This window comes from Acomys minous (assembly GCF_964271855.1).
Source record: "Acomys minous genome assembly, chromosome: 6".
Classification (NCBI taxonomy): Eukaryota; Metazoa; Chordata; class Mammalia; order Rodentia; family Muridae; genus Acomys; species Acomys minous.
This window is the reverse complement of record NC_140487.1, coordinates 106,367,943-106,394,109: the sequence shown is the minus strand read 5'-3', so window position 1 is coordinate 106,394,109 and position 26,167 is coordinate 106,367,943. Positions and strand designations below refer to the sequence as shown.

At 44.3% G+C, this 26,167-nt stretch overlaps 1 protein-coding gene across 21 annotated transcripts in view; it reads right to left on the bottom strand.

Moving 5' to 3' along the window:
* The window catches only part of PUM1 (pumilio RNA binding family member 1), a 111,294-nt gene extending 85,916 nt beyond the window's left edge, over positions 1–25,378 (bottom strand). For 4 of the 21 annotated variants that reach the window (XM_084787663.1, XM_084787656.1, XM_084787654.1 and 1 more), the window contains exons 1-2: positions 25,206–25,376; positions 18,964–19,334 (exon numbers count right to left, since the gene is read on the bottom strand). In XM_084787663.1, the coding sequence (XP_084643789.1) occupies positions 18,964–19,323 (360 nt within the window). In that variant the 5' untranslated portion in view covers positions 19,324–19,334; positions 25,206–25,376. Of the gene's footprint in view, positions 1–18,963; positions 19,335–25,205 lie in introns of those variants that run through there. The other 17 variants (XM_084787645.1, XM_084787659.1, XM_084787648.1 and 14 more) reach the window with 9 other exon arrangements.
* Positions 25,379–26,167: the final 789 nt, after the last annotated feature.

Sequence of the window (26,167 nt, the reverse complement as noted above, 5' to 3'; positions counted from 1 at the left end):
ACCACAAACTCCATTTAAAACTACACCTACACTTAACCAAAGCAAATAAACCACATCTGTCTCACAGATGTATAGTAACCATTCATATTCAGCACTGGAGAGATGGCTCAGAGGTTAAGAGCACTGGCTGCTCTTCCAAAAGTCCAGAGTTCAATTCCCAGCAGCCACATAATGACTCACAATCATCTATAATGAAAGCTGGTGCCCTCTTCTGGCACACAAGTGTACATGTAGGCAGAACACTGTATAATAATTAAATAAATCTTTTTAACTATTCCTATTCAGGAAGCCATTTGTTTAATATGGGAGCTCTGTATGGTATGGTTGCTGACACCAGGCCAGCTATTCAGCCAAAATTCTTCCTTGAAAACAAAACTAATAATCAAATAAACACACAAAGGAATCAAGAGATACTGGAGGATAAAGCCATAGGCCTACAGAACAACTCCATCAAGGAGAAAAGCTGGCTGTCCCTTATAGCCAGCATCCAACCCTTCCCACCAAGACCGGACTTCCAAGTTATTATATTCTCTGCCTCCCTTTTCTTCAGAAGTTTGACTGTCAGGTGATGTTAATTTCTTGTCTGGTAATTCCTCTTTTGTGTCTGCTAAATATCTGTAAGACTTCCTTTATCTCCTGTCTTTTTCACAAAAGCAATCATCTCTTTTCTTTGTGCTACTTGCCAATCATACCTTTCTCTCCCTATCCAGGGCTTCCCTGCTGCTATGGCTACCTCCTCCCATGCTACAGGTACCACCACCCCCTTTTTTAAATATTTACTTTTATCTTATATGTACGAACGTTCGTCTGCATGTACGCCACATGCATGTCTTGCTTCCCAAAGGGGTGAAAGGAGGGTAGCATGGTCTAAAAGGTCCAGGACAGCCAAGGCTACACAGGAAAAAACCCTGCCTCAAAGAAAAGAAAAAAAGGAGCCCAGGGTCAGTTCCCAGCATTCACAGGGCAGCTCTTAACCATCTGTCACTACAGTTCCAGGAGATCAGCCATCTTTCTTCTGACGTCTATGAGCACAAGGCACTCAGGTAGTGCATATGCATACATGCAGGCAAGCACACTAGTGCACATAAATTAAATCTTTTTAAATCCTTTAAAAAGAAAGGAGGGAGAAAGGGGGTGGGGATATGGCTAAGAGGTGCAGTGCTTCCCTGAAGCCCCTACACAGAGGAGAGGGAAAGTTTTAAACCAAAAACTGAGTGCAGTGGCGCACATAATTCCAACATTAGGGGAAGAAGCAAGCAGATGTCAGTTAAGTTCCAGGCTAGCCTGGTCTCATAGAGTTAGCCAGGACTACAGGTGAGTTCCATAAGTTTTACCAGGAGAATTGCTCATATTTCCCCTCGAAGTGATCCCTTAACGTCTAGCTGAATTAAAACATGAGCCATCGACATAAATATATGTACCTTCAACATTTACACTTAGTCTTTTTTTAAGATTTTATTATATATATGAATGCTCTATCTACATGCCAGAAGAGGGTATTAGAGGGTATAGATGGCTATGAGCCACCACGTGGTTGCCGGGAATTGAACTCAGGACCTCTGAGCCATCTTTCCAGCCCTACACTTAATCTTAATAAATCTAAGAGACCAAATGGGAGGGGCAAGGCGGCAGCAAGTCTTCTGCTAGAGCCAACTTTACTGGCTTTTCTAGGAATCTGATAATAAGCCTTATGAATTTTGTTAATATCCATGCCCTTTGACCTGCTAAAACTGACTTCCAGGAATTTAAATTCTAAGCAAATAATCAGAAATATAAGCAAAGATTTATTGACGAAGACCTCAAACTTAATATTGAAATGGGGAAAGGAAGAAACAGCTACAAAATAGGAAGTTATTAAATACAACATGTGTTTTCTTTTCCTTTTTTTTTTTTTTTTTTTTGGTTTTTCGAGACAGGGTTTCTCTATGTCGCCTTGGCCATCCTGGACTCACTTTGTAGACCAGGCTGGCCTCGAACTCACAGCGATCCGCCTGCCTCTGCCTCCCGAGTGCTGGGATTAAAGGCACGCGCCACCACGACCGGCACAACATGTGTTTTAAAGATTTTGTTTTAGTGTTTGTTTGTTTCTCAAGACAGGGTTTCTCTATATAGCCATGGCCTTGTCCTGTTTTTTGATACAGGGTTTCTTTGCGGAGCCTTGGCTGTCCTGGATCTCGCTCAGTAGACATGGCTGCCTCTACCTTGGAGTGCATGCACCAGCATTGCCCAGCAGAATTTAAAGAGCAGGGTGGTGGCACATGCCTGTAATCCCAGCACTCTGGGAGGCAGAGGCAAGTGGATCTCTGTGAGTTCAAAGCCAGCCTAGTCTACGAATCGAGTCTATAACAGAGAAACCCAGTCTGGAGGCTTCCCCACCCCACCTCACCAACAAAAAAAGAATTTAAAGAATATGATACAACTACTTAAATGTCTTTTTTATATATATAAAAGTTTGGCCTGCATGTATGCCTGTGCATGTGTGGGTGCCTGCTGCCTGTGGAGGCCAGGACAAAGTGTTAAGATCACTTGGAACTGGAGTTATAGAAGGTTGCGAGCTGTCATGTAGGTGTTGAGAACTGAACCTGGGTGCTCTATAAGAGCAGCAAATGCATTAAGGTCTAAACCACTACAGCACCCAAAAACATGTCTAAATTTTTAAAGAGAAACATATGAACATAAAAAGACTCAAAGTAGGACAATGCAAAGTGCCACGGGGATACAAGTAACATCTAAACTATATACTCAAATGTTAACTTACAACTTCTAAAGCTGGGGCTGGTAAGATGGTGCAGTCAGTAAAAGCCTGAGGACCTAACGTGATCCAGGAAACCCATGGTGGAAGGGGAGAACTTACTCCTGAATATTGTTCTCTGGCCTCCTGAGCCCATACTCACATACGCATCATACACTAGTAAAACATAAAAATGTAAAGCCTTTTAGACCTGGGTAGCCTAGCATAGTAGCATACACATGCACTCCCAGCTCAAGAAACAAATGCAGGGGTTGGAGAGATGGCTCAGTTGTTAAGAGCACATACTGACTACACTTCCAGGATGCAAGTTCAATTCCCTGCACAAATATTACAAGGTTTACAAGCATCTGACTTATGCAGGTACGTGCATATATGGGCATATAACCATATATGGATGCAAACAATTAGAAAAGGAAAAGTAAGAGGACCGCAGGTGTAGGCTACATACACAGTGAGTTACTTCGTCAATGTTCTATGCTGTGAAGAGACACCATGACCAAGGCAACTCTTATAAAGGAAAGCATTTAATCAGGGGCTTCCTTCCAACTTTAGAGAGTCCATGACCATCATGGCGACACAGGACCCACAGGCACAGTGCTGGAGAAGTAGTTGAAGGCTACATCCTGATCTACTGAAAGCAGGCAGAACTGGGCTTGGCATGGGCTTCTGAAACCTCAAAGGCCAGCTCTAGCAATAGACCTCCTCCAACAAAGACACATCTCCCAGTCACCTACTGGAGACAAAGAATGCAAGTAAAGGGGCCCATCCTCATTCAAGCCACTTTAGTTATAGCCCAGCACTAAGTACACAGGGCTCTTTGATGAGGAAGAGGACTGGAGAGGTGACCTGGCAGTTCTTGTTCCTGTACAGACCCGGGTTCATTTCCAGCATCCACATGGCAACTTAAAACCATTCATAACTCCAATACCAGGAGATATGCTGCTTTCTCGCTTCTGTTTTTTGTGGCAGTTTGTTTTTGTTTTCTGAAACAGGGTTTTACTCTATAGCCCTGGCTGTCCTAGAATCCTGCCTCTGTCTCCTAAGTGCTGGGATTAAAGGTGTGTTGTATAGCTATTTTACCAAATAACTGACAAAAAATTAGGTATGGAAGGAGGAGGCTGGTATCAGACTTTAAAATAAGTAGATAAATAAGTAAATAAATGGAAAAATAGGTATGGGAGCAGGGTGTGATGGCCCAGGTCTTTAATTCGATCAACAGAAGTAGGCTGATCTCTATAAGTTCAAGGCCAGCCTGGTCTACAAAGAGAGTTCGTGGACAGCCAGGCTGGTACACAGAGAAACCCAGTCTAGAAAGAAGAAGAAAAAATTAAGTATGAGATGGCTGTGGGCAGTTTCCAGAGACAGCAGCACAGTATGAAGCAGAGCTAGATCAATCTTCAGTGCCATTGTGAAAGATGTTATAATAGCTTGGGTTTACTACATCCCTAACACTGTTGCTTAATTCTCAAACAGACAATAGTGAATGTGAATTGTGAATCTCCTGAACTGAAGATATTTATGGACAAGAAGTTATCACTGAAGTTAAATGTACAAACAATACTACGGGGCTTTGATTCCTTCATGGATCTTGTGATTGATCAGTGTGTGGAGATGACAACTAGTAGGCAACAGAGTAACATCGAAATAGTGGTCATAAAAGGAAACAGCATCATTTATTTTTTGAAACAAAGCAAAAGAAGGTTAAACCCCTTACTCAGTTCCACCGCAACCTGATGGCCTTTAATTCTAGCACTCGGGAGGCAGAGGCAGGCAGATCTCTGAGTTGAAGGTCAGCCTGGTCTAAGAACTAGTTCCAAGGCAGCCGGGACTACAAAAAGAGGCCAGGGGTAAGGGAGTGGAGGGAGATCCAATAAAATTAAGTAAGTAAGTAAGTAAGTAATTAAGTAATAATAATCCAGATCCAAGAAAGATGCACTAAATGAAAGAGTACTAAAGGATGAATATACAACGGAACCCCACTCCAGCTGCACAAGAGGAGGAGCAGCAGCTTACACAGCCCATCTGTGACACATACTCACAGAGCTATTATACAGAGAAGGGGGGGGGGGCGGGAGGCGCGCAGCTGAAACAGGCAAAGTGGCCCAAACCTGCAATTCCAGCACTCAAGAGGCAGGTGGATCACTGTGAGTTCGAGGCCAGCCTGGTCTACAAAGTGAGTCCAGGACAGCCAAGGGTACACAGAGAAACCCTGTCTCAAAAAACCAAAAAATAAAAATAAAAACTGAAGCCAGGCAGTGGTGTTGCATGCCTTTAATCCCAGCACTCAGGAGGCAGAGTTAGGTGAATCTCTTGATTTCAAGGACAGCCTAGTCTACAGAGGAGTTCCAGGACAGGAAAAAAAACAATAACAATAATTAATAGGGCTGGAGAGATGGCTCAGAGGTTAAGGGCACTGACCGTTCTTCCAGAGGTCCTGAGTCTAATTCCCAGCAACCACATGATGGTTCACAACCATCAGTAGTGTGATCTGATGCCATTTTCTAGCACGCAGGTGTACATGCAGGCAGAGCACTATATACATAATAAATCATTTTTTAAAAATTAGTAACTAAAAACTGAGCCCAGCATGGGGGTGCATGCCTAAAATAACAGTACCAAGAAGACAGAGACAGGCAGGTGTCTCAGTTCAAGACCACCTTGGGCTTTATAGTGAGTTCGAGGCCATCCAAGGCTACATAGTAAAACCCTATCCCAGAAATAAAAACCCAAGCTGGGCATGGTGGTGTCCACCTTTAATCCCAGCACTCAGGAGGCAGAGGCAGGTGTAGCCCTGGTTTTGTAGACCAGGCTGGCCTCAAACAGAAATCTGTCTGCCTCTGCCTCTCATAGTGCTGAGATTACCACCAAACTCGGCTTCAGCCAGTGTTCTTAAGCACTAAGCTATACATCCCAAACCCTAAAGTTCACTGTAACCCTTTAAAAGTTTCCTGAGCTCTGACTGTAATTGTGCCTCTTAAAAAACTTAAGTCTCAAGGCCTGTGAGGTGCTCGGTGCAAAGCTTGACCATCTGAATTCCATCCCTGGCCCTCACAGTGTAGCAAAGAATTTACTCCTGATCCTCTGATCTCCACACTTGTGCTGTGGAATGCAAGGCTTCTGCCCCATGCACACAAAATAAGTAAATAAATCAGAATGTAATAAAAAGTGCAAGCATGGCCAGGTGTGGTGGCACCGGCCTTTAGTCCCAGCACTTGGGAGGCAGAGGCAGGCAGATCACTGTGAGTTCACGACCAGCCTGGTCTACAAAGACAGTCCAGGAAAGCCAAGGCTACTCAGAGAAGCCCTGTCTCGAGAAACCAATTATATATTTGTTAAATGTCTCACATATTGAGATCCTATCTCAAAAAACAAAATTACAATTAAATTAAACACAAACGAGATACAGCATTAGGCGGGTGGGGTGGTGCATGCCTTTAATCCCAGCACTTGGGAGGCAGAGACAGGAGGATCACCGTGAGTTGGAGGCCAGCCTGGTCTATAAAGTGAGTCCTGGACAGCCAAGGCTACACAGAGAAACCCTGTCTTGAAAAACAAAGACAGGCCGAGTGTGGTGGCGTATGCCTCTAATCCCAACACAGGAGAGGCAGAGGCAGGCAGATCGCTGTGAGTTCAAGGCCAGCCTGGTCTACAAAGCGAGTCCAGGACAGCCAAGATAACATAGAGAAACCATGTCTCAAAACAAAGAAAAGAGATACAATATTGAAGGGCTAAGCTACTTTCCTGTCCTAAGAAAATGAAAAATTCAAATTATATCAGGTCCTGTGCATTTTCTAAAATGAGGCATAATTTACTGTTAGTTTTCTATTATTGTGAAGAAAACAACATGGCTATAGCAACTCTTACAAAGGAAAGCATTTAACTGAGGCTTGCTTACAGTTGCAGGGGTCCACTGTCATTCTCATGGCTGGGAGAGGCATGGTGCAGGACAAGTTAACACAGTTCTACATCCTTATCAGCCAGCAGCAGGAAGGCAAAACCTCTGACTTAGCTTGGGCTTTTGAAAATCTAAAAGCCCGCCTACAATGACAAACTATGTCCAATAAAAGCACATCTCCTAATCCTTTCAAATATTGCCACTCCATGGCAACCAAGCATTCAAATCTATGAACCTATGGGGGCTATTCTTACTCAAACCACCATACTTAGCTCCAGATAAGTAGTAAATAACCAGTAGACACTGATCCAGATATTTTAATTTGTTTTCACTTGATTTTTAGGACACATCTCACTGTGCACCTAAGACTACATCAGTCTTCAGAGTGTTGAGGTTACAGGGATGTATTTTAGCCAGGCAGTGGTGGCATAAGCCTCCCAAGAGAAGCAGACACATCTCTGTGAATTCAAGGCCAGCCTGGTCTACAAAGCAAGTCCAGGACAGCCCAGGCTTCATAGGGAAATCCTATCTAAACAAACAAAAAAATGTCAAACACTGTCATTTTTATTACATTCTTATTTATTTTGTGTGCATGGGACAGAGGGCTCGAATGCCACATCACAAGTGTAGCAGCCAGAGACCAACTTTCAGGAATAAATACTCTCCTACAGTGTGAGGGCCAAGAATAAAATTCAGGTTATCAATCTTGGCAACAAGTTTTTTTTAAGGCATGATCACAAAATAAGAGTACCCACAGCCCTTTAAGGTTCTTCAATAAAGCCTTTCAATGCATGTTCCCTGTTTCTTCAAACCCAAACCATCTCAGTACTAATGACACTACACTCTGTTGCACCTTATTTTTATCAATTTGAAATGACATCTTAATACTCTTCAAAATAAAACACTCCACTCAATATATCTACTCAATGTGCCCTGATGACATAATGTCCTCATTCATCATTTATATACTATTTCCGGGAGCTGGAAATAAAAGATAGAGAACACTTCTCTCAGGAAATATCCCAAAGTATTGGTTCTTAACTAATGAACACATAAGGATCACCAGGGAGGCCTTGAAGCAATACATGAACGACTGAGTCAGTCAGTGGATCTAGACCTGAGGCCATCACTTGTTTACTGCAATAGCATGGTGGCATCTAATAGACATAGGGCATGATCAAGTCTAAGACCATTGCTAAATGCTTTAACCAAGTACTACACTGTCACAAGGGTATCCAACTCTGGAACAGAGAGCTAGCAATGGCTACCAGAAGCTTGAAGGAGATGTGGGCTTGTGTATTTCACGATTACCTCTCCCCACTCCTTCCCTGGCTGGACCGGTTTGGGGAAGTCTAAGAAGCAAGCACCTTGCTGGAGGAAGAATGGCATGGGGGCTGGCTTTGTGATTTCAAGCCTAATGCTACTCCCACTGCTCACTCTCTGGCTGTGGTTCAACATGTAATCTCTCAGCTTTCTGATTCAGTCACCATGCCACCTGTCCTAATGATGGACTTTTATCCATCTGGAACCATAAACGCAAATCCTTATTTGGTTCTTAGTATTTCTTACTTTTTTTATATAAAGATTTATTTATTATTATGTATACGGTGCTTTGCCCACATGCATACCTGCACACCAGAAAAGGGCACCAGATCTCATTAGAGATAACTGTGAGCCACAATGTGGCTGCTGGGAATTGACCTCAAGACCTCTGGAAGAACAGACCTCTGAGCCATCTCTCCAGCCCCTTCTTCTTCTCCTTTTTTTTTTTTTTCAATACAGGGTTTCTCTATGTAGCCTTGGCTGTCCTAGATTTGCTTTGTAGACCAGGCTGGCCTCAAACTCACAGCGATCCCCCTGCCTCCGCCTCCCAAGTGCTGGGATTAAAGACCTGTGCCACCACACCCAGCACTTCTTGCTTTTATTAAGTTGCCTTGGTCATAGTACAGCCAACAGAAAGTAACTAATGCAGACTATGACAAACATATCACAGAGATCCTTACACAATTCATGTTTACTGCTGCACTACTCACAATAGCCAAGACACAGAAAAACTTAGAAATAAACTGACCGATGAATGGATAAGGAATACATGGCACATATATGCATGGCTGTGACCTCAGCACTTACATGCAAAGTTAATCAGGTCAAGCCTGGTTACATACATAGTTTACCCTAGCCAGCAGGAGATGAGAAAAGAAAAAGAAGTGAAACATATATGTAACTATCTTATCAGCTGAAAGCATGGAATTAACATTTTCAGAAAGATGGCAGTTGAAATAATAATGTTCAAAAACAGGCACAGAAAGATAAACATAACCTGTTTTCTCTCGCCAGGCGTGGTGGGGCATGTCTTTAATCCTAGCACTTGGAAGGCAGAGGCAGGAGATCTCTGAGTTCCAGGACAGCCTGGGCTACAAAGAGAGTCCAGGACGGCCGGAGCTGTTACAGAGAAACCGTCTTGGAAAAAGAAAGGAAAAAAAAACAAAAACAAAAATTTGTTTTCTCTCACATGTGACAACTGAATTTTCCCCCAACCCTGGTGAGCCGGCCCTACCCTAAGAACATGGGAAGCAGGCCCTGCCATGAGGACACAGGAGCAGGAGAGTGGGCCACACCCCAACATCTACCCCATGTATAACCTGCTAGAACACATGAAAGGGTCGGACCTGCAGATTCAAAGATTAAGAATGTCCTTGATGTGCCGGGCGTGGTGGCGCACGCCTTTAATCTCAGCACTCGGGAGGCAGAGGCAGGCGGATCGCTGTAAGTTCGAGGCCAGCCTGGACTACAAAGCAAGTCTAGGACAGCCAAGGCTACACAGAGAAACCCTGTCTTGAAAAACCAAAAAAAAAAAAAAAAAAAAAAGAATGTCCTTGATGTATGGCATGGTGGCACATGCCTTTAATCCCAGCACTCGGGAGGCAGAGGCAGGGGATCGATGTGAGTTCGAGGCCAGTCTGGTCTACAAAGTGAGTTCAGGACAGCCAGAGCTGTTACACAGAGAAACCCTGTCTCAGAAAAAACAAGCAAACAACAACAACAAAAAGAATCTCCTTGACACACAGCAAGGATGGGATATCCAACAACAGTCCCAGGGAGGATCCAGTAACGATCGTTTAGGCCTCCAACCAGACCCATGAACATTTGAAAGTAAACATATGTAGAGAAAAGGTGTGATACACTACAGCTTCTATGACAAGACTTTTTGTTTGTTTGTTTTATTTTACTGGGAGGAGAGAGGGAGTTTGGTGCATGACGTGTAAATCATAGACACTCAATAAAAGTATTTTAAAAAAAAGAAGCTCATAGACAATTAGCCTGGCATATCAGTACAAACAGCAGAGATTCATAAATGGAAGGGGAGAACTAATAGCCAAGATTATCCTCTGGCTTTCATATACAACCCATGGCATGACAAGTGCACATTTACACAGCAACACATATATATTTCACACACACACACACACACAAAGATTAAGTTGTTTTAAATTAAACTTGGAAACACTACAACAGGGGCCAAAAGGGTGGTTGGTTCAGCGGTTAACAGCCCTGGCTGCTCTTCCAGAAGAGCAAGGTTCACTTCCCAGCACCCACGTGGCAGCTCACAGCACCTGTAAATCTAGTTCAGGAGACCCACCATCCTCTCCTGGCCTCCACGGACAGCAGACACTGTCTCGAAAAACCAAAAAAAAAAAAAAAAAAGAAGAGAAATGGTGATCCTGACAGCACGAATGACTCCCCTGAAAAACTGGTGACCAAACCCGCATTACTCAGAAAGCAGCACCCCTGTTAAAACTCCATCTCCAGACCCTGGATGAGCCCTTCAAACACTGGACCAAGCTAAAGAAGGTAGTCACAAAGAACTAGACTGTATCCAGTTTATTAAGTTCTGAACCAGCCCCCCACACCCACAGACTAGTATAGGCTGGTAGTTACCCAGGGCTGGGGAGTGACAGAGTATGAGATCCGCAGGAGATAAGAATGTTCAGACTGGGACGGCTAGGCAACTGTGTAAGCAGCCAACAAACTGAATCAACACTTCGATTGAGCAACCTATGTATCAAGAAAGTGGTTATTGACAACATCTTTAAGGCTTCCTTTTCTACACATTAAAATCACTTTCCTCCTTTAATCCCAGGACTTGGGAGGCAGAGGCAGACAGATCACTGTGAGTTTGAGGCCAGCCTGGTCTACAAAGCAAGTCCAGGACAGCCAGGGCTGTTAAACAGAGAAACCCTGTCCCCTGTCTCTCTCTCTCAAAAAAAAAAACAAAACCCACTTTCCTGGAAACATAGTAAGTCTAAAAGTACTTCAGAGCTGGAAATGTAGCTGGGCAGCAGCACACTATTATCATCAACAAATAAACAAACAAACAAACCCACACACCTTTTGTGTAAATGGTATCTATGTACCATTTACACAATATTCCCAGCAGGGAACAAAGTACCAGGAAGCTACTTATGTCCAGAAGAAACTAACTGGAGAACACAGCAAAGGAAGGGTTTCTAAAAAGTCAAAGCAGCCAGATGTGGTGGCGCACACCTTTAATCCCAGCACTCGGGAGGCAGAGGCATGTGGACTGCTGTGAGTTTGAGGCTAGTCTGGTCTACAAAGCGAGTCCACAACAGCCAAAGCTACACAGAGAAATACTGTCTTGAAAAACAAAAACAAAAATAAAAAGTCAAAGCCCAGGCGGGCATGGTAGCCCACACCTTTAATCCCAGCACTGTGAGTTCTAGGCCAACCTGGTCTACAAAGTGAGTCCAGGACAGCCAAGGCTAACACAGACAGACCCCCGTCTCAAAAAAAAAAAAAAAAGGGAAAAGAGGATACAAAATATGAAAGATGGATTATTTAGCCAAGTACTACTGGCTCAAATGCTCAGGAACATAAGCAACCTACCCCAAAAGGCAACTCTAATTACAAAGGTGCCAGAGTTCCCTTACAGCACTGAAGAGTAAACAAATAAGCATCACGATAAGATGCCCACACAAGATGAAAGAAAACAGCAGTTACAAGGCCAGTGAGACATTCCATCCACTGAGCTCTGCCTGTCTGTGATCATCCCTTATGATGCAAACCTCCAGTGAGCACCACCAGATCCTCGTGCCAAAGACCACAGACAAAATGAATATGCACCATGGCACTGTGGCCAGGACAGAGCTACTTATGTCTGCCCTTGATAACCCAATATAAAGGCCACGGGTCAACCATGGACCTTAAATGTTTTCCCTGTTTCATCACCTACTTTATCTCCCAGCATTTTACAGAGAAAATAGATTTCACAATAAGAGTGCAACAATAACATGTCAAAGATTTAACCTTTAGTTTTGCATGATGAAATTCGTAATGCTAGTCAGAAAAAAAAAACTTAAACTACAAAAACTACTATTAAATCGGCCAGGTGTGGTGGCACACACATTTAATCCTGGGAGGCAGAGGCAGGGGGGATACCTGTGAGTTCAAGGCCAGACTGGTCTACAAAGTGAGTCTAGGACAGCCAAGGCTACACAGAGAAACCCTATCTCAGGAAAAAAAATAAATAAAATAGTTTGTTGTGGGTGGAGGTGATGCATGCCTTTAATCCCAGCACTCGGAGGAGGCCAGCCTGGTCTACAGAGTGAAAGCCTGGGCAAACACAGAATTTTTTTTTTTTAAGTTTTTGGAGATAGGGTTTCTGTACATAGCTCTGGCTGTCCTAGAACTCACTAAATAGACCAGGCTGGCCTCGAACTCAAGAGATCTGCCTGCCTCTGCCTCCAAGTTCTAGGAGTAAAGACTGACCACTGCCAGGCAAGTAATTTTTTTTTAATGGTTGAAATGTAAAGTTTTTCACTAAAAGGAGGAACATAAATCTAAAGTACGTTGACACAAAAGTACAAACTATATGGGGCTGGAGAGATGGCTCAGAGGTTAAGAGTACTGCCTGCTCTTCCAAAGGTCCTGAGTTCAATTCCCAGCAACCACATGGTGGCTCACAACTACCTATGAGATCTTCTGGCATGCATGCATATATGAAAAAGAAACACTGTATACTTAAATAAATCTTTTTTTAAAAAGTACAAATCATATTACAGCCTAAGCATCAATGATGAAAGCATTTTACTAACTTGATATTAAATTTTGTTCCATTATATAACAGGACTCGGTAGTACATGCCTTTAATCCAAGCACTAAGGAGGCAGAGGCAGGCAGATGTCTATAAATGCAAAGCCAGCCTGGTGACAGAGTAGCCAGGCCTGCAGGGTAAGACTAGACTGTCTACAAAACAGGTAATAAAAATAAAATGAGAGGTAAAAATAAAAAAGATAAACGTAAAAAAAATTTTTGATCCATTATGCTAAGAGGTCAGAAAACTGCCCCCAGCAAAAATGAATAACCCAGTAGTACAGTAGCAGGCCTGGAGTAAGATCACTTCATATTGAGACTGTATCTGTACAGTGATTAAGTTCCCAACATTACTACTTAGAACCCTCATAAAACAGAGCACACAGGGCTGAAGAGATGGCTCAAAGGTTAAGAGCACTGGTTGTTCTTCCAAAGGTCCTGAGTTCAATTCCCAGCACCTACATGCTCACAACCATCTATAATGAGCTCTGGTGCCCTCTTCTGGCCTGCAGGTGTATACACAGGCAGAACACTGTATACATAATTTTAAAAAAATAGAGCACACACTAAACACACACTGTTCATGCAAAGCAAGACTCCAGGAATATGAGATAGTCAAAAGCATTTATATTTATCTATTATCAAGTCTATGATCGCCACCTTTCAAGTAATTCGTTAGCCTAAGAATATGCTACTTGGCTGTGCTAGTTCTCTGGGGACTAGCATGTCTTCCTGGGAAGGCAGAAACAAGTCCGCCTAGAGTTTGCACACTGGGCCCACACTTCAAAACTACATCTGCTGGGCATGGCAGTGGAATACTCCTGTAATGCCAGCACTTGGGTCTGCCTCAGAACTAAACCTCACCTTTTTGTCCTGTACTAGATGCTCTTCAGATAGTCCACAGTTGTAAGGACCAAAGTCAGGAACTACACCGCTCAGTGCCTACAACTCACCTGTCTGACAGTCACACAGCCTCTCCCCCTCATCAGTCACAGGCTGAGAAGGGCAGAGTCCCCACCTAGTTGTTCTAGTGTTTCTCCTGCTGGGGGCTGAGTTAGCACAAGTCACCTCAGCTGGCTTTAAACAAAACAAGATCTCAGTCTAGCCCAACTTGGCTTGAAACGCACAAGCCTGCAGAGCCCTCCCTCCCTTGTACTCTCTGTCTGCACTCCGTGTCTCAAGCCTTGCATCTCCAGGACAGCTAAGCTGAAGACCCCTCAGCTACCTGAGGACAAAAGCAAACAACTCCTGTTTTTTCCACAGTTAACATAAAATCACAGAATATTTCAGGGGAAAGGGCACCAAAAAGACACAAGAACCTCCACCTTACAGTAGCTCGGTCCAAAAGGTGAGACAAATACTAAAACCAAACCAGACAAAGCTATCGTCCCAGCACTCAGGAAAAGGCAAGAGGATCACTTGAAGTTTCAGGCCAGCCAGGTCTACAGAGTAAGAAGCTATCTCAACTACCACCTACAACAACAACAAAAGGGCTGGGCATGGTGACCAAGCCTTTAATCCCAGCAGTGGGGCACAGAGGCAGGCAGCTCTCTCTCTGAGTTCGAGGCCAGCCTAATCTTCAAAAGAGAGTCCAGGACAGCCAGGGTTCTGTGTAACAGAGAAAACCTATTGGGGGGTGGGGAGAAGAGGTGCAGACATTACAGCACACTGTAACTGCTGTGTAGGTAATACTCCATAACTATGTTACCAGCCAGCCACCCAGCATTCTCTACTGCTGTGCATTACTTGGGTGCCCCCACTACAATGTGATAATGACTGCTAAATCCAAGCCAACCTTTGGTTTAGGGCCCTGGGTGGAAAAGAGGTTTGCCACAGATTTGTGACTATTTTGCTAACCAAACTGCATAAAACTGCACAGTAAATCAGATGTGTTCCTCATAATAGGGCTCAGATGGGCAGAGTAATCCTTCAAGAAACATCTGTTGACTTGCACAAGCAGATCTTAGATCTCAGAGATGTGCCATCAACTGGTTCAGAGTCTAATTTGCTCACTTTGAAAAAATCATTAAGAGAGTTTGACTCAGGCCGGGCGTGGTGGCGCACGCCTTTAATCCCAGCACTCGGGAAGCAGAGATAGGCGGATCGCTGTGAGTTCAAAGCCAGCCTGGACTACAAAGCGAGTCTAGGACAGCCAAGACTACACAGAGAAACCCTGTCTCGAAAAAACCAAAAAAAAAAAAGAGAGAGTTTGACTCTCTTTCAGCTTTTATGCACCAGCCTGTGAGAAGGAAAGCCAGTCTAAGATGTTACAGGTCTTTAACAGATTTTAATTTTATTTTAGTTTTAGTTTTTGTTTGTTTGTTTGTTTCTTTTTTTGGTTTTTTTTCTTTTTGGTTTTTTCGAGACAGGGTCTCTCTGTGTAGCCTTGGCTGTCCTGGACTCACTTTGTAGACCAGGCTGGGCTCGAACTCACAGCGATCTGCCTGCCTCTGCCTCCCGAGTGCTAGGATTAAAGGCGTGCGCCACCACGCCCGGCTTTAGTTTTAGTTTTTTAAGACAGGTTTTCTGCGTTAGCCCTGGCTGTCCTGGATTCCATTTGTAACCCAGGCTGGCCTCGAACTCACAGTGATCTACCTGCCTCTGCCTCCCAAGTGCTGGGATTACAGGTGTGCACCACCTTGCCTGGTGAAAACAGATATTTATTTATTTATTTATTTATTTATTTATTTATTTATTTATTTATTATCTATCTATGTATGCAGTGTTCTGCCTGCATATGTGCCTGCAGGCCGGGAGATGGCATCAGATCTCATTATAGATGGCTGTGAGCCACCATGTGGTTGCTGGGAACTGAACTCAGGACCTCTGGAAGACCAACCAGTGCTATTAACCTCTGAGCCATCTCTCCAGCCCAATAACAGATTTTAAAAGTAAAGGTTATGGCCTCTAAAAATATGTTTGGACAAGTCAGCCAGCCTTTTTTTTTTCCTTTGCCTTTTCCAAGGTGCCAGCCAAACCAAGTTACCCTAGCGTGACACCGCTCTCCATCTAGCGCCTGCCTACTGCATCCCATCTTTACCTGAAGTCAACAGGTACACTACCAAATTTAACAACCTATCTCCCAAACTAACCTGTCCTGTTACTTCATTTTAGTTAGGAACCCAACATTTGTAATTCAATCCACAATGCTGAGCATCTCAGTTCCCTGTCTTTTTCTGTGGTTTCTGTCAGTGTTGGTGCTCAACTCCAGTCTTTAGGCATGTTAACCAAGCTTCTACCACTGAGACACCTCAGTCTCTCATACTTACACCTCACGTGTATGTGTTCAAGCTGTTATCAAGAACAAGCTTACAATGCTGCACACCTGGAATCCCACCACTCAGAGGCACAAGAATTGACAGTCCGAAGAGCCCAAGGCCAGCCTGGAGCATTTTACTAGACACTGATGGGAAAAAAAAAAGCAGCCAGGCGTGGTGGCGCACACCTGTAATCCCAGCACTTGGGAGGCAGAGGCAGGCACATCGCTGTGAGTTCAAGGCCAGCCTTGTCTACAAAGCAAGTCCAGGACAGCCAAGGCTACACAGAGAAACCCTGTCTCCAAGAGAGAGAGAGAGAGAGAGAGAAAAACCTTGTCTCCCCCTCCCCCCCCCCCAAAAAAAGAAGCAAAAGCTGGGCCTGGTGGTGCACGCCTTTAATCCCAGTACTCAGAATGCAGAGGCAGGCAGATCCCTGTGAGTTCAAGGCCAGCCTGGTCTACAAAGCAAGTCCAGGACAGCCAAGGCTACACAGAACCCTGTCTGAGGGGAAAAAATAAAAAATAAAAAAACGAGAGGAACAGAAAGTTTGGGGTTTGGGGCTGGAGAGATGGTTCAGTGGTTAAGAGTACTTTTTCCTCCCAGAGGACCCAAGCTCAGTTCCCAGCAGCCCTATAGTCCAGTTCCAGGTCCTCCAATATCCTCTTCTGACCTCCATGGCCACCAGGCATGCACACTGTGCACATACATGCATGCAGGCAAAACACTCCTACAAGCCATTCCACATTAACAATATGACATCTTAGCCTGGGATTCAAGGCCTCTCCTCTACCATGTTCTATTTCTACAACCTTATTGAAAGGCCAAAAGGTTAGGGGATAAAGAAATCAATAAATTTCTTCCCAAGTTTTCTTTTTGGTTTTTGTTGCTTTTCTTTTTGGTTTTCGAGACAGGGCTTCTCTGTCCTGTGACCTGTACATGTTCACTGTACACACATGTACCCAAGACATAAATAAATAAAATGTAATTTTAAAATGTTTAAGATTTATTTATTATGTATACAGTATTCTGCCTGCAAGCCAGAAGAGAGAACCAGATCTCATTATAGATGACTGTGAGCCACCATGTGGTTGCTGGGAAATGAACTCAGGACCTTTGGAAAAGCAGTCAATGCTCTTAACCTCTAAGCCATCTCTCCTCATAAAAAATTTTTTTAGAAAATGGAAGAATTAGGAGCTGAAGAGATGGCTCTTTGGATGAAGTGTTTGTCAAAAAACCTTGAAGCCTTGAAATCTCTAGCACTGACGTAAAAGCTGAGTGTAAAGGCATGTATTTAGCCCCAGCATTGCTGGGAAAGCAAGCCATAGGAACCCCAAGGCCTCAATACCAGCCAGTCTAGCCAAAATGGCCAACCAACTCCATGTTTATCAGTCTCAAAACATAAGTGCACTCAGGAGGCAGAGGAAAGATCTCTGCAAGTTTGAGGCTAGCCTGGTCTACAGCAAGAGCTCCAAGCTAGTCAGGGCTGTTACACAGAGAAGTATGTGTTGAATATACCTGATGTCCTCCTCTGGCTCTCAGGCAAGCATATCTCAAACACATACACACACTAAACAAATATACCATACATGTATACACACAGAAAATAACAGAAAACCATGACTACTGTGCTTTCTGGAGAGTTCAAGAAACATCTAACTGAAAATTCAGACTTGCAAGTATGCCTGCTATTGTTTTTGAAACAGCAGAAAAAAAAATAGAAACTCAAGGAAAGATGTCAGTTCCTTTTGCTATAAGCACTGGACTGGCAATATCAAATGAGTCTTTGCAAATAACACTTACACCCAATGGCCAAGAGTAGCTGATTAAGTCTAATCCTCAGGAAACAGAGCAGGCTAAACTCTTCTCAGTAAAATAGATTAAAAATGTTAAATTAACTCAGGATGGACCTCAAGTCTTTAATCTCAGTACTCAGGAGACAAAGGCAGGCCAACCTTTGTGGGTTCAAGGCCAGCCTGGTCTATATGAGACCTGATCTCTCAAAAGAACAAAAAATTAAAAAGTTAAAATTAATGAATTTCACTGGGTGTGGTGGCACAGGCCTTTAATAATCCCAGCATTCCAGAGGGCAGCCTAGTCTACAGAACAGGAGCTCCAGGACAGCCAGGGCTACACAAAGAAAACCTGTCTCAAAAAATAAAACAAACAGGGCTGGAGAGATGGCTCAGTGGTTAAGAGCACTGGCTGCTCTTCCAGAGGTCCAGAGTTCAATTCCCAGCAACCACATGGTGGCTCCCAACCATCTATACCTTCTCATACCTTCTTCCGGTGGACAGGTGAACATGCAGATAGAGCACTCATATAATAAAATAAATAAAAAAATAAAACAAAAGTTCTTAGAACAGGAGGAAGAAGATGGTTAAAACCTAAAAGGCCCTCACACTAGCACTGATCAATTCCACTTCAAACACATTTCATGAGCAACGGATTTCTTAATTTCCCCACTTTCAACTGTAGCATCTATTTATTTCAGTAGTTCCTATAATTTTCAATTTGCAACATCTGTCAAGTTTAGTTCTTCCAGGGCATTAAAACATTCTCACATTGTTTCCAAACAACAGGATCTTAAAGATAGAAGTCACTAAAGAACAGAAAAACCTTTGCTCTACATTGTGCTGTAAACCCAAACAATTCTTAAAAGCACATCAATGGTGGGAAAAGTTAGATATTCTTTTAATGATATTCCTAGAAATGCATTGTGAACATTAAGACAGTCTTGAGATTTCTTTAGTGAATCTACTATATAACACCAGAATGGTAAATAAGCCAGTGACAATTGCAATGACCAATCATTGTTTAAAACAAATGAGTCTTGGTAACAACAAACTAAATAAGCAATCAAAGAGTTTCAAGACAGTCCCTGAAAGCAGACATCCTAAGCAGACAGTGATTAGAAGAGTTTCAAAGCTGAAATAGGGAATTTTTTTTACCTGGTGTTCTGCATGAATGTTATCCCCAGTAGGCCATCGGTGTTTGCTAGTATTATAGCCGCCTCCACCACTTCCTCCTCCCCCAAGCTGCTCACCATGCTGCCTCTGAAAGAAGTAGTCCACCATAGCGTCGTCCTGGGAACGGCCTGCAACTCCTATAGCTCCTGGGACAGGGCTGGAGTGTGTCCCAGCAGCAAGAGCCTGGTTTGCAGCTGGCTGTGGCTGTTGCGACCCTGTTCCAGATGTCAAAACAACAGGCATGTTGGGATTAGCTGGTTCTTGAGGGTGATGTTTCAGGTGGGGGCTGAAAGAGTCCTGCCAAAGCACTGCTTTTCTCTTCAGGACACATGCAACGCTCATTCCACCAACACCTAAGAACAAACAGTTAACAGATTTTAATGCTCGCATTAAAAAAAAAACTCCATAGACTCCAGTACAAAGTGATAAATAATTCCCTCTTCTGCAACACAATCATGCATAACTGTCTCTACCAAGAAGTCAAGTGTCTTGCAAGTTTCCTGAACTGAACCTCCTTTGAAGCTGCTGGGCCTATGTGGACAGAAATTAAAATGGAAAGCAGCAAGGACTCTAACAAGCGCTGGGATGAGGGCCCACTGCTGTGATGAGAGCTTCACGTAACAGTAATGATAGAAAGAATGGGGCTCAGTAACAAAGAGCTCCTAGGTTTGAGCAGTAGGGCCACACAAAAAATAAATAAATAAACTGAACAGCAATATGGAATCAGAATTTAATCAATAGCTTCCCTACTCAACTTATTTTCTCCTTAAGTCAAACAACTGTACTTGTCTTTTTTGTTTGCTTGTTTGTTTTGGTTTTGGTTTTGGTTTTGGTTTTTCAAGACACGGTCTCTTTGTGTTAGCTTGGCTGTCCTGGACTCACTTTGTAGACCAGGGTGGCCTCAAACTCACAACAATCCACCTGCCTCTACCTCCCGAGTGCTGGGATTAAAGGCGTACGCCACCAAGCCCGGTTCTGTACTCATCTCTAAATACTCTTTTTTTTTTTTTTTAAAGATAAAATTTCATGTAAACCAGGCTGGCTTTGAAATTAATAGGTAGCCTACTTCCAACCTCCTGGAAGCTGGGATTACAGACATGTATCAACAGGAGTGTGACCAGGAACTTTTGAAAGCATCATTAAGTTTATAGACTGGACGTAGCTCAATAGAGCAGTATAGTACTTGCGTTGCCTGAACAGGCCCCTAAATTCAATCCCCTGGATTCCAACCACCACCCTCCCATTACCACCACCAGTTCAATCCTCTGGACAACCACCCCCAACACCCCCACCCCAACACCAAGCCGACTCAATATACTTTGAAAAAATTTATGGCTATAACAAACACATCAATAACCAAACAAAACCCTATAGCTTAGATTCTGTAAACTGGGTATGGTGGCACATGCTGGTAATGCCAGCACTCAAGAGGCAGAGGCAGGCAGATTGCTATGTGTCCGAGGCCAGCCTGGTCTACAAAGCAAGTCCAGAACAGCCAGGACTACACAGAAACCCTGTCTCAAAAAACCAAAAATAAATAAATAAAAGTCTCTTTAAATATCTAACATGCCAGGCATGATAGCACATGCCTTTAATCCCAGCACTCTAGTGGCAGAAGCAAGCAGATCACTGTGAGTTCAAAGCCAGCATGGTCTACAAAGTGAGTACAAGACAGCCAAGGCTACGTAGAGAAACCCTGTCCCCCAAAAAACAGAGAAAAAAAAAAAAGAAAGAAAGAAAAAGAAAAAACTAACACGTCTGTGGGACAAAAACCAACATCGGCATTGTTTTTATAATACACTTTTGCCAATAACTTACAAATACAATACAATGCTAGCATGTTCGTTATTGATCAATTCTTAGAAACAGGACAAGAAAACCCCAACTCACTTTTTGCTGGTACTAAACCTCACTGTAAAAACCAGAGGTCTGTCTGACCACAGGACTAGGGTAGCAAATGCATGGCAGACACTATCTCACCCTAACACTGAAAGGGAAGCATTTCTAGCCCTGCTTTTATAAGTGAAGCATTACAGAAGTTAGGAGGCCCCAAGGCCATCCAGCTGGGAAGGAACAGAGACCAAGTTGGTCTAAAAACAGCCCTGGTTCCTTCTACAATCCTAGCAACAGTATCTTTACTAGCTTTTCCATTTGTCTTGGGGGTTATTTTGTTGTTTTGTTTTGTTGAGACAGGGTCTCACCATGCAGCCTTGGCTGGTCTACAACTTGCTATGTAGACCAGGCTGGCCTTGACCTCACTGGATCTGCCTGTCAGCATTCTGAGATTAAAGATATAGGCCACCACCCCTGCCAGCATCTGTAGTAGGTTAAACTCCTCTGGAAATCCAACAACAACAAAAATCCAATGTTACTAGGAACCATTGCTGCTGAAGTTCCTCAACACCCAATAATTACATTTGTATACACAAGGTAAACTGGCTACCAATTAGGGCACATCTGTCTGCAATCACTACAGTAACTTCCAACATTATCAACACTGTTCAAAACAAAGAAACCTGTTTTCTCTCTTTTCTTTAATAGTTCATCTTTTGTTTGCTGCATGTATATGTATGTACTCTATGTACTCTATACACGCAGTGTCTGAAAAGGCCAGAAGAGGGCATCATAGCCTCTAAAACTGGAGTCAGGAATGATGGGTACCAAGCCTCTGCAAAGGCTATCCTCTGCAGCCTCCAACCATATTCTCCAATTAGGTAAGTACCCGCCTGGAAAAGTCATTCTAGCTTCTCACAAATAATCCATGTTTTGAAACTAGAAGTAAAATGTCACAATGGACTCTGAAATCTGTTCAAAACCTAACTTTGTTTTGTTTTGTTTTGAGACAGAGTTTCTCTATTTTGCCTTGATTGTCCTGGACTCACTCTGTAGACCAGGCTGGCCAGATCGGCCTGCCACTGCCCAGGGCTGTGCCACCACACCCAGACCCAAAACCTAATTTTTAATCCCAGCATTCTGGGAAACTAAAGCAGAATAGTTTGCAGCTAGCTTGAGTTACACTGTGAATTTAAGGCCAACTTGGAAGACAGTAAAATTCTCTCAGAAGACAAAACCAAACTTCTGTTTTGGAAATGGCTGGTGTAAATAACAATTTAAATATCCTCCCCTCTGGCCCTTCCCCCCATCCCCCCATTAAAACTCATCAACTGAACTTTATACTGGAATAGTTTTAGCCTTCTAGACACTCAGGAATAAAATGCTGTCTAGGCTCAAGTACAAAGCCAGAAAACCATAGCTGTTTCATCGTCAGCCTTTGCAAAGTGCATCCCAGCCTAAAGCCTTCTCTCACTCGATTCTCTAAAATCCTCATTACCCTGGTACTGCATTGTATACTTTCTGCTACAAGAAAATCTGCATCTGATACTTTAGGCCAAAAAATACAAAACTCAAGTTTTGCAACAAAAGTAGCAATCTCTCTCAGGCAGCTTCCTCTATCATTTAGTTTGTTGGAAACCTTCTAACAAAGTAAGATAAAAAGTATAAAGATTTACTACATTTCAAACCACTATTCTGAAGAGAGCACAAGTTTATTTACCTGCACCACTCAAGGCAACAGGGCCCCAATCACCAAGACACTCATAAAATAATAAAAGCAGTATTTTCTAACATAAGACACACTTGCCAAAAGTTTCCTAAAATGAATTTCCATATTCAGAATAAGCACTAGAGCTGGGCATGGTGATGTACGCCTTTAATCCCAGCACTCGGGAGGCAGAGGCAGGTGGATCAATGTGAGTTTGAGGCCAGCCTGGTCTACAAAGTGAGTCCAGGATAGCCAGGGCTACACACAGAACCCTGTCTCCAAAAACAGAGACAGAGAGAGAGAGAGAGAGAGAGAGAGAGAGAGAGAGAGAGAGAGAGAGAGACACGGGCGGGCAAGCAAACTTAGCTAGGTGGTGATGGCTCACACCTTTAATCCCAGCACTCAAGATCAAGTTTGTCCCTGAAAACACCATCAGTCTTTTAAAAACAAAAAAACAAAAAAACAAAACAAAACTGAGGAGGGGGACACTTCCAAAAATATTAAAGCAAAACAATTGCCCTTTGTAAGGCTATCTGGAGGCCTGAGACTTCCTGCTTTACCTAACAAGACAAGGCAGTTTCTCAAACAAGAGAGAAAACCTGGCAAGCGGGACAACTTAAAAGTGAGCAAACACCTAAACACTAACATGTGTCTGAAAAAATTGTGTAACATCTTGGCAATGACAATCAATACCCAGTTACCTAAGTACCAGAAAACACAACGATAAAGCTATATGCAGTATTTGAAATGTGACTTTTTTTTTAAATGGCATGTTATTTAAAAAGTGTTTTAGGGAATCCAATGAAGTACCAAGCCTGGGTACTGCTCACAGCTTTCCAACTGCATAAAGATCAAGCTTACTTTCTTTTAATATCACTAATAAAGAGTTTTCTTTAAACAAAGGAACACAGTTTACTCGATCTCCTTTTATTAAGATTTAAAGGTTTAAAAAAAATGTTAATCTTGGGGCTAGAGAGATGGCTCAGAGGTTAAGAGCACTGACTGCTCTTCCAGAGGTCCTGAGTTCAATTCCCAGCAACCACATGGTGGCTCACAACCATTTGTAATGTGATAGGATGCCCTCTTATATAGGCAGAGCACCGTATACATAACAAATCTTTTTTTAAAAAAGTTAATCTTTACTACACTGAACAAACCTTCTGTGGACGTAAGTTTATTTGAAAGTAGGTTCCTCACAGTCCTAAACTAAACAAATCCCAACTTCAAAACGCTGTGGCATTCGACAAGATGAGTTCAGGCGTGAAAAGGCAAAATACTAACTCAAAGTTCAGAACTCAGCATTTCCAAAAGACCAGATAAAGAACCCGAAGCCCCGAGCGTTTTTACAAAGTTACAATCTGCGCAGGGTCAAAATGTGCACTTTGTTTACTAAAACCTCAAAGGAAGCCGCTTATCTTGGCGCAGGGACCACGTTAGTAACTTTTGCACCAAAACACAAAGCTGAAGCTACTACCCTATCTTGCAGAAATAACTGGCTTGTAAAACCAGAACGTCCAAAAGGGCCTCATAAATCATTTTAATAATCCCAGTAATTAATGGGGTGAGCAAAAATGATCAAGTGTAACGAAGCGTTATCGTAATTTGCACAATGAAACCGGAACAATCCTTCAAAGTTATGGTGAGGATAATGCCTTCCCTGGTCATCTGTGTAGGAGCTCTTCCATGGGGGAGGGGGCTGTCGGGGAGGGGGGGGAGCACACCGGACAAAAGTTACAGGAGTGCTCCTCACTTGACGTGGGGGTGGTACCGACGAGTTAAACAAAATGACCCATGTTTACCAACCACGTTTGTGAGGACCGAAACTGTAGCGTTGAGTACAGGCAGGTATCTACATATTTTTCCTATTACCTACTGAAAGCCACCTTGGAGTGAAGAGCACACCAACACCGGGAGGCTCAGAGAGGAAGAACACTCTCCAAAAATTAAAAAATTTTAAAAAAATCAAAATTAAATTAAATTAATTAAATAAATAAAAATACAAGCTCTCTCACGGAAAACAAAAGGCCACAAGAGACCCAGGGGCGTACAAAGCGATCTGAAAAACTTCCTGATGGCCGACCCTTCCAACACTGAAGGCTCGCACGATCGCCCACTCCCCACCACCGTGGGGGCTCGCCCGTGAAGGAACAAGGGCCCACCGCCTTCTACAGCGATGTTATTGTTCCTCCCTCGGCGCCGCCACCGCCGCCGCCGCCACTGCCGCCGCCACGGAAGCCCGAGAAGTCCAAGGAACCCGCGGTAGCACCGAATTTCCACTCCCACGGCTACGGGAGAGAGTGGGGACCCGGGGGCTTCGCCAACCCATCCGAAAACAAACAAATAAATAAATAAATCCAAAAAATAATAATAAGCCGAGCAGAACGGCCAACACTAACCTCTAGGGACTCCCCCAAAACAGGGCCGAACCGAGGCACGGAGCCGCCGCCAGCAGCGGGGCCGCGGCCCGGCTCCCCACCCCCTTCCTCGCGGATAACAATAGGGCCTCGCTGCCGCCTCCCAAACACGTACGAGCGGAGCGAGCGCGGAGCCTCCGCCAGGCCCGGCGGCGTCTCTTAAGCCCTTTCTCGCCCCGCCAACCGCTGCCAAACGCCAATACGAGGAGCGCATCGTCTCGCTGGGGGTTCGGGGTACCGTTTGGGGTCACCCGGGCGCGGATACTCACGGGCGGAGCGGTAGGATGAAGATGGATTCCGGCCCCCCGATCTTCGCTCGCCGGCGCTCTCGCTCCCCCTTACCTTTCACTCCGACAACATGGCGGCCCACTGGGGAACTGGGGCTGGCGCGCGGTGCATCATGGGAGCGGCGCCGGCCCCGGCTCCGGCGGTGGCGGCAGCGGCGTGTGCGGAGCGGGGCGGGCGGAGCGGGCGGAGCGGGCGGGCGGCTCTGGAAACAGGTTGCCCGGTTGCCATGCCAACCGCAGGGCCTGCGTGAACTCGGGAGAGACTCGCAGGCCACACACACAACCGCTGTGCCCGCCCGCCCGCCCGCTGGGGGCGAGCGCGCGCCGCCGCCGCCGCCGCCGCGTAGGGAGCCGGGTGGAAGGCGCCGGAGCGCGCGCGGAGTGCACGGAGTGCTCTATCGGCCGTAGTGGGGACTCCGGGGGCGGGGGGAGGGGGGGGGAGCGGACCTAGGGCTGCGCATGGGCCTTGGCACAGCCCGGCCCCGAGTCTGGGTTCGAACCCCGTCCAGACTTCTGGCTCCTGGTATTATCGCCTTTTCCTGCCTCCATTTCCCCATTATAACGTACAAAAGGGAAGAGCTAGAGCTCCTTAACAGAAGGGCCTTCCTGATGGAGGATAGGACCTCAACCTGATTTGCAAGCTCTGCAACACAGTAACAATGCCAGGACCCTTTATCAAAGGGTCATAAGAAATATCGAGATGGCAGAGCAAATTAAACTGAGAACAGGAAGCCAAAGGGGTTTGCAAGCACTCACATGTTTGGTTTTTTGTTTGGTGGGTTAGTAGTTGGTTTTTTTTTGGTGGGTTAGTTGGGTGATTTTTGTTTTGTTTTGTTTTGTTTTGTTTTTTGGTTGGTTGGTTGGCTAGTCTTGGTTTTTGGTTTTTTCGACATAGGGTTTCTCTGTATAGCCATGGCTATCCTGGATTCACTCTATAGACCAGG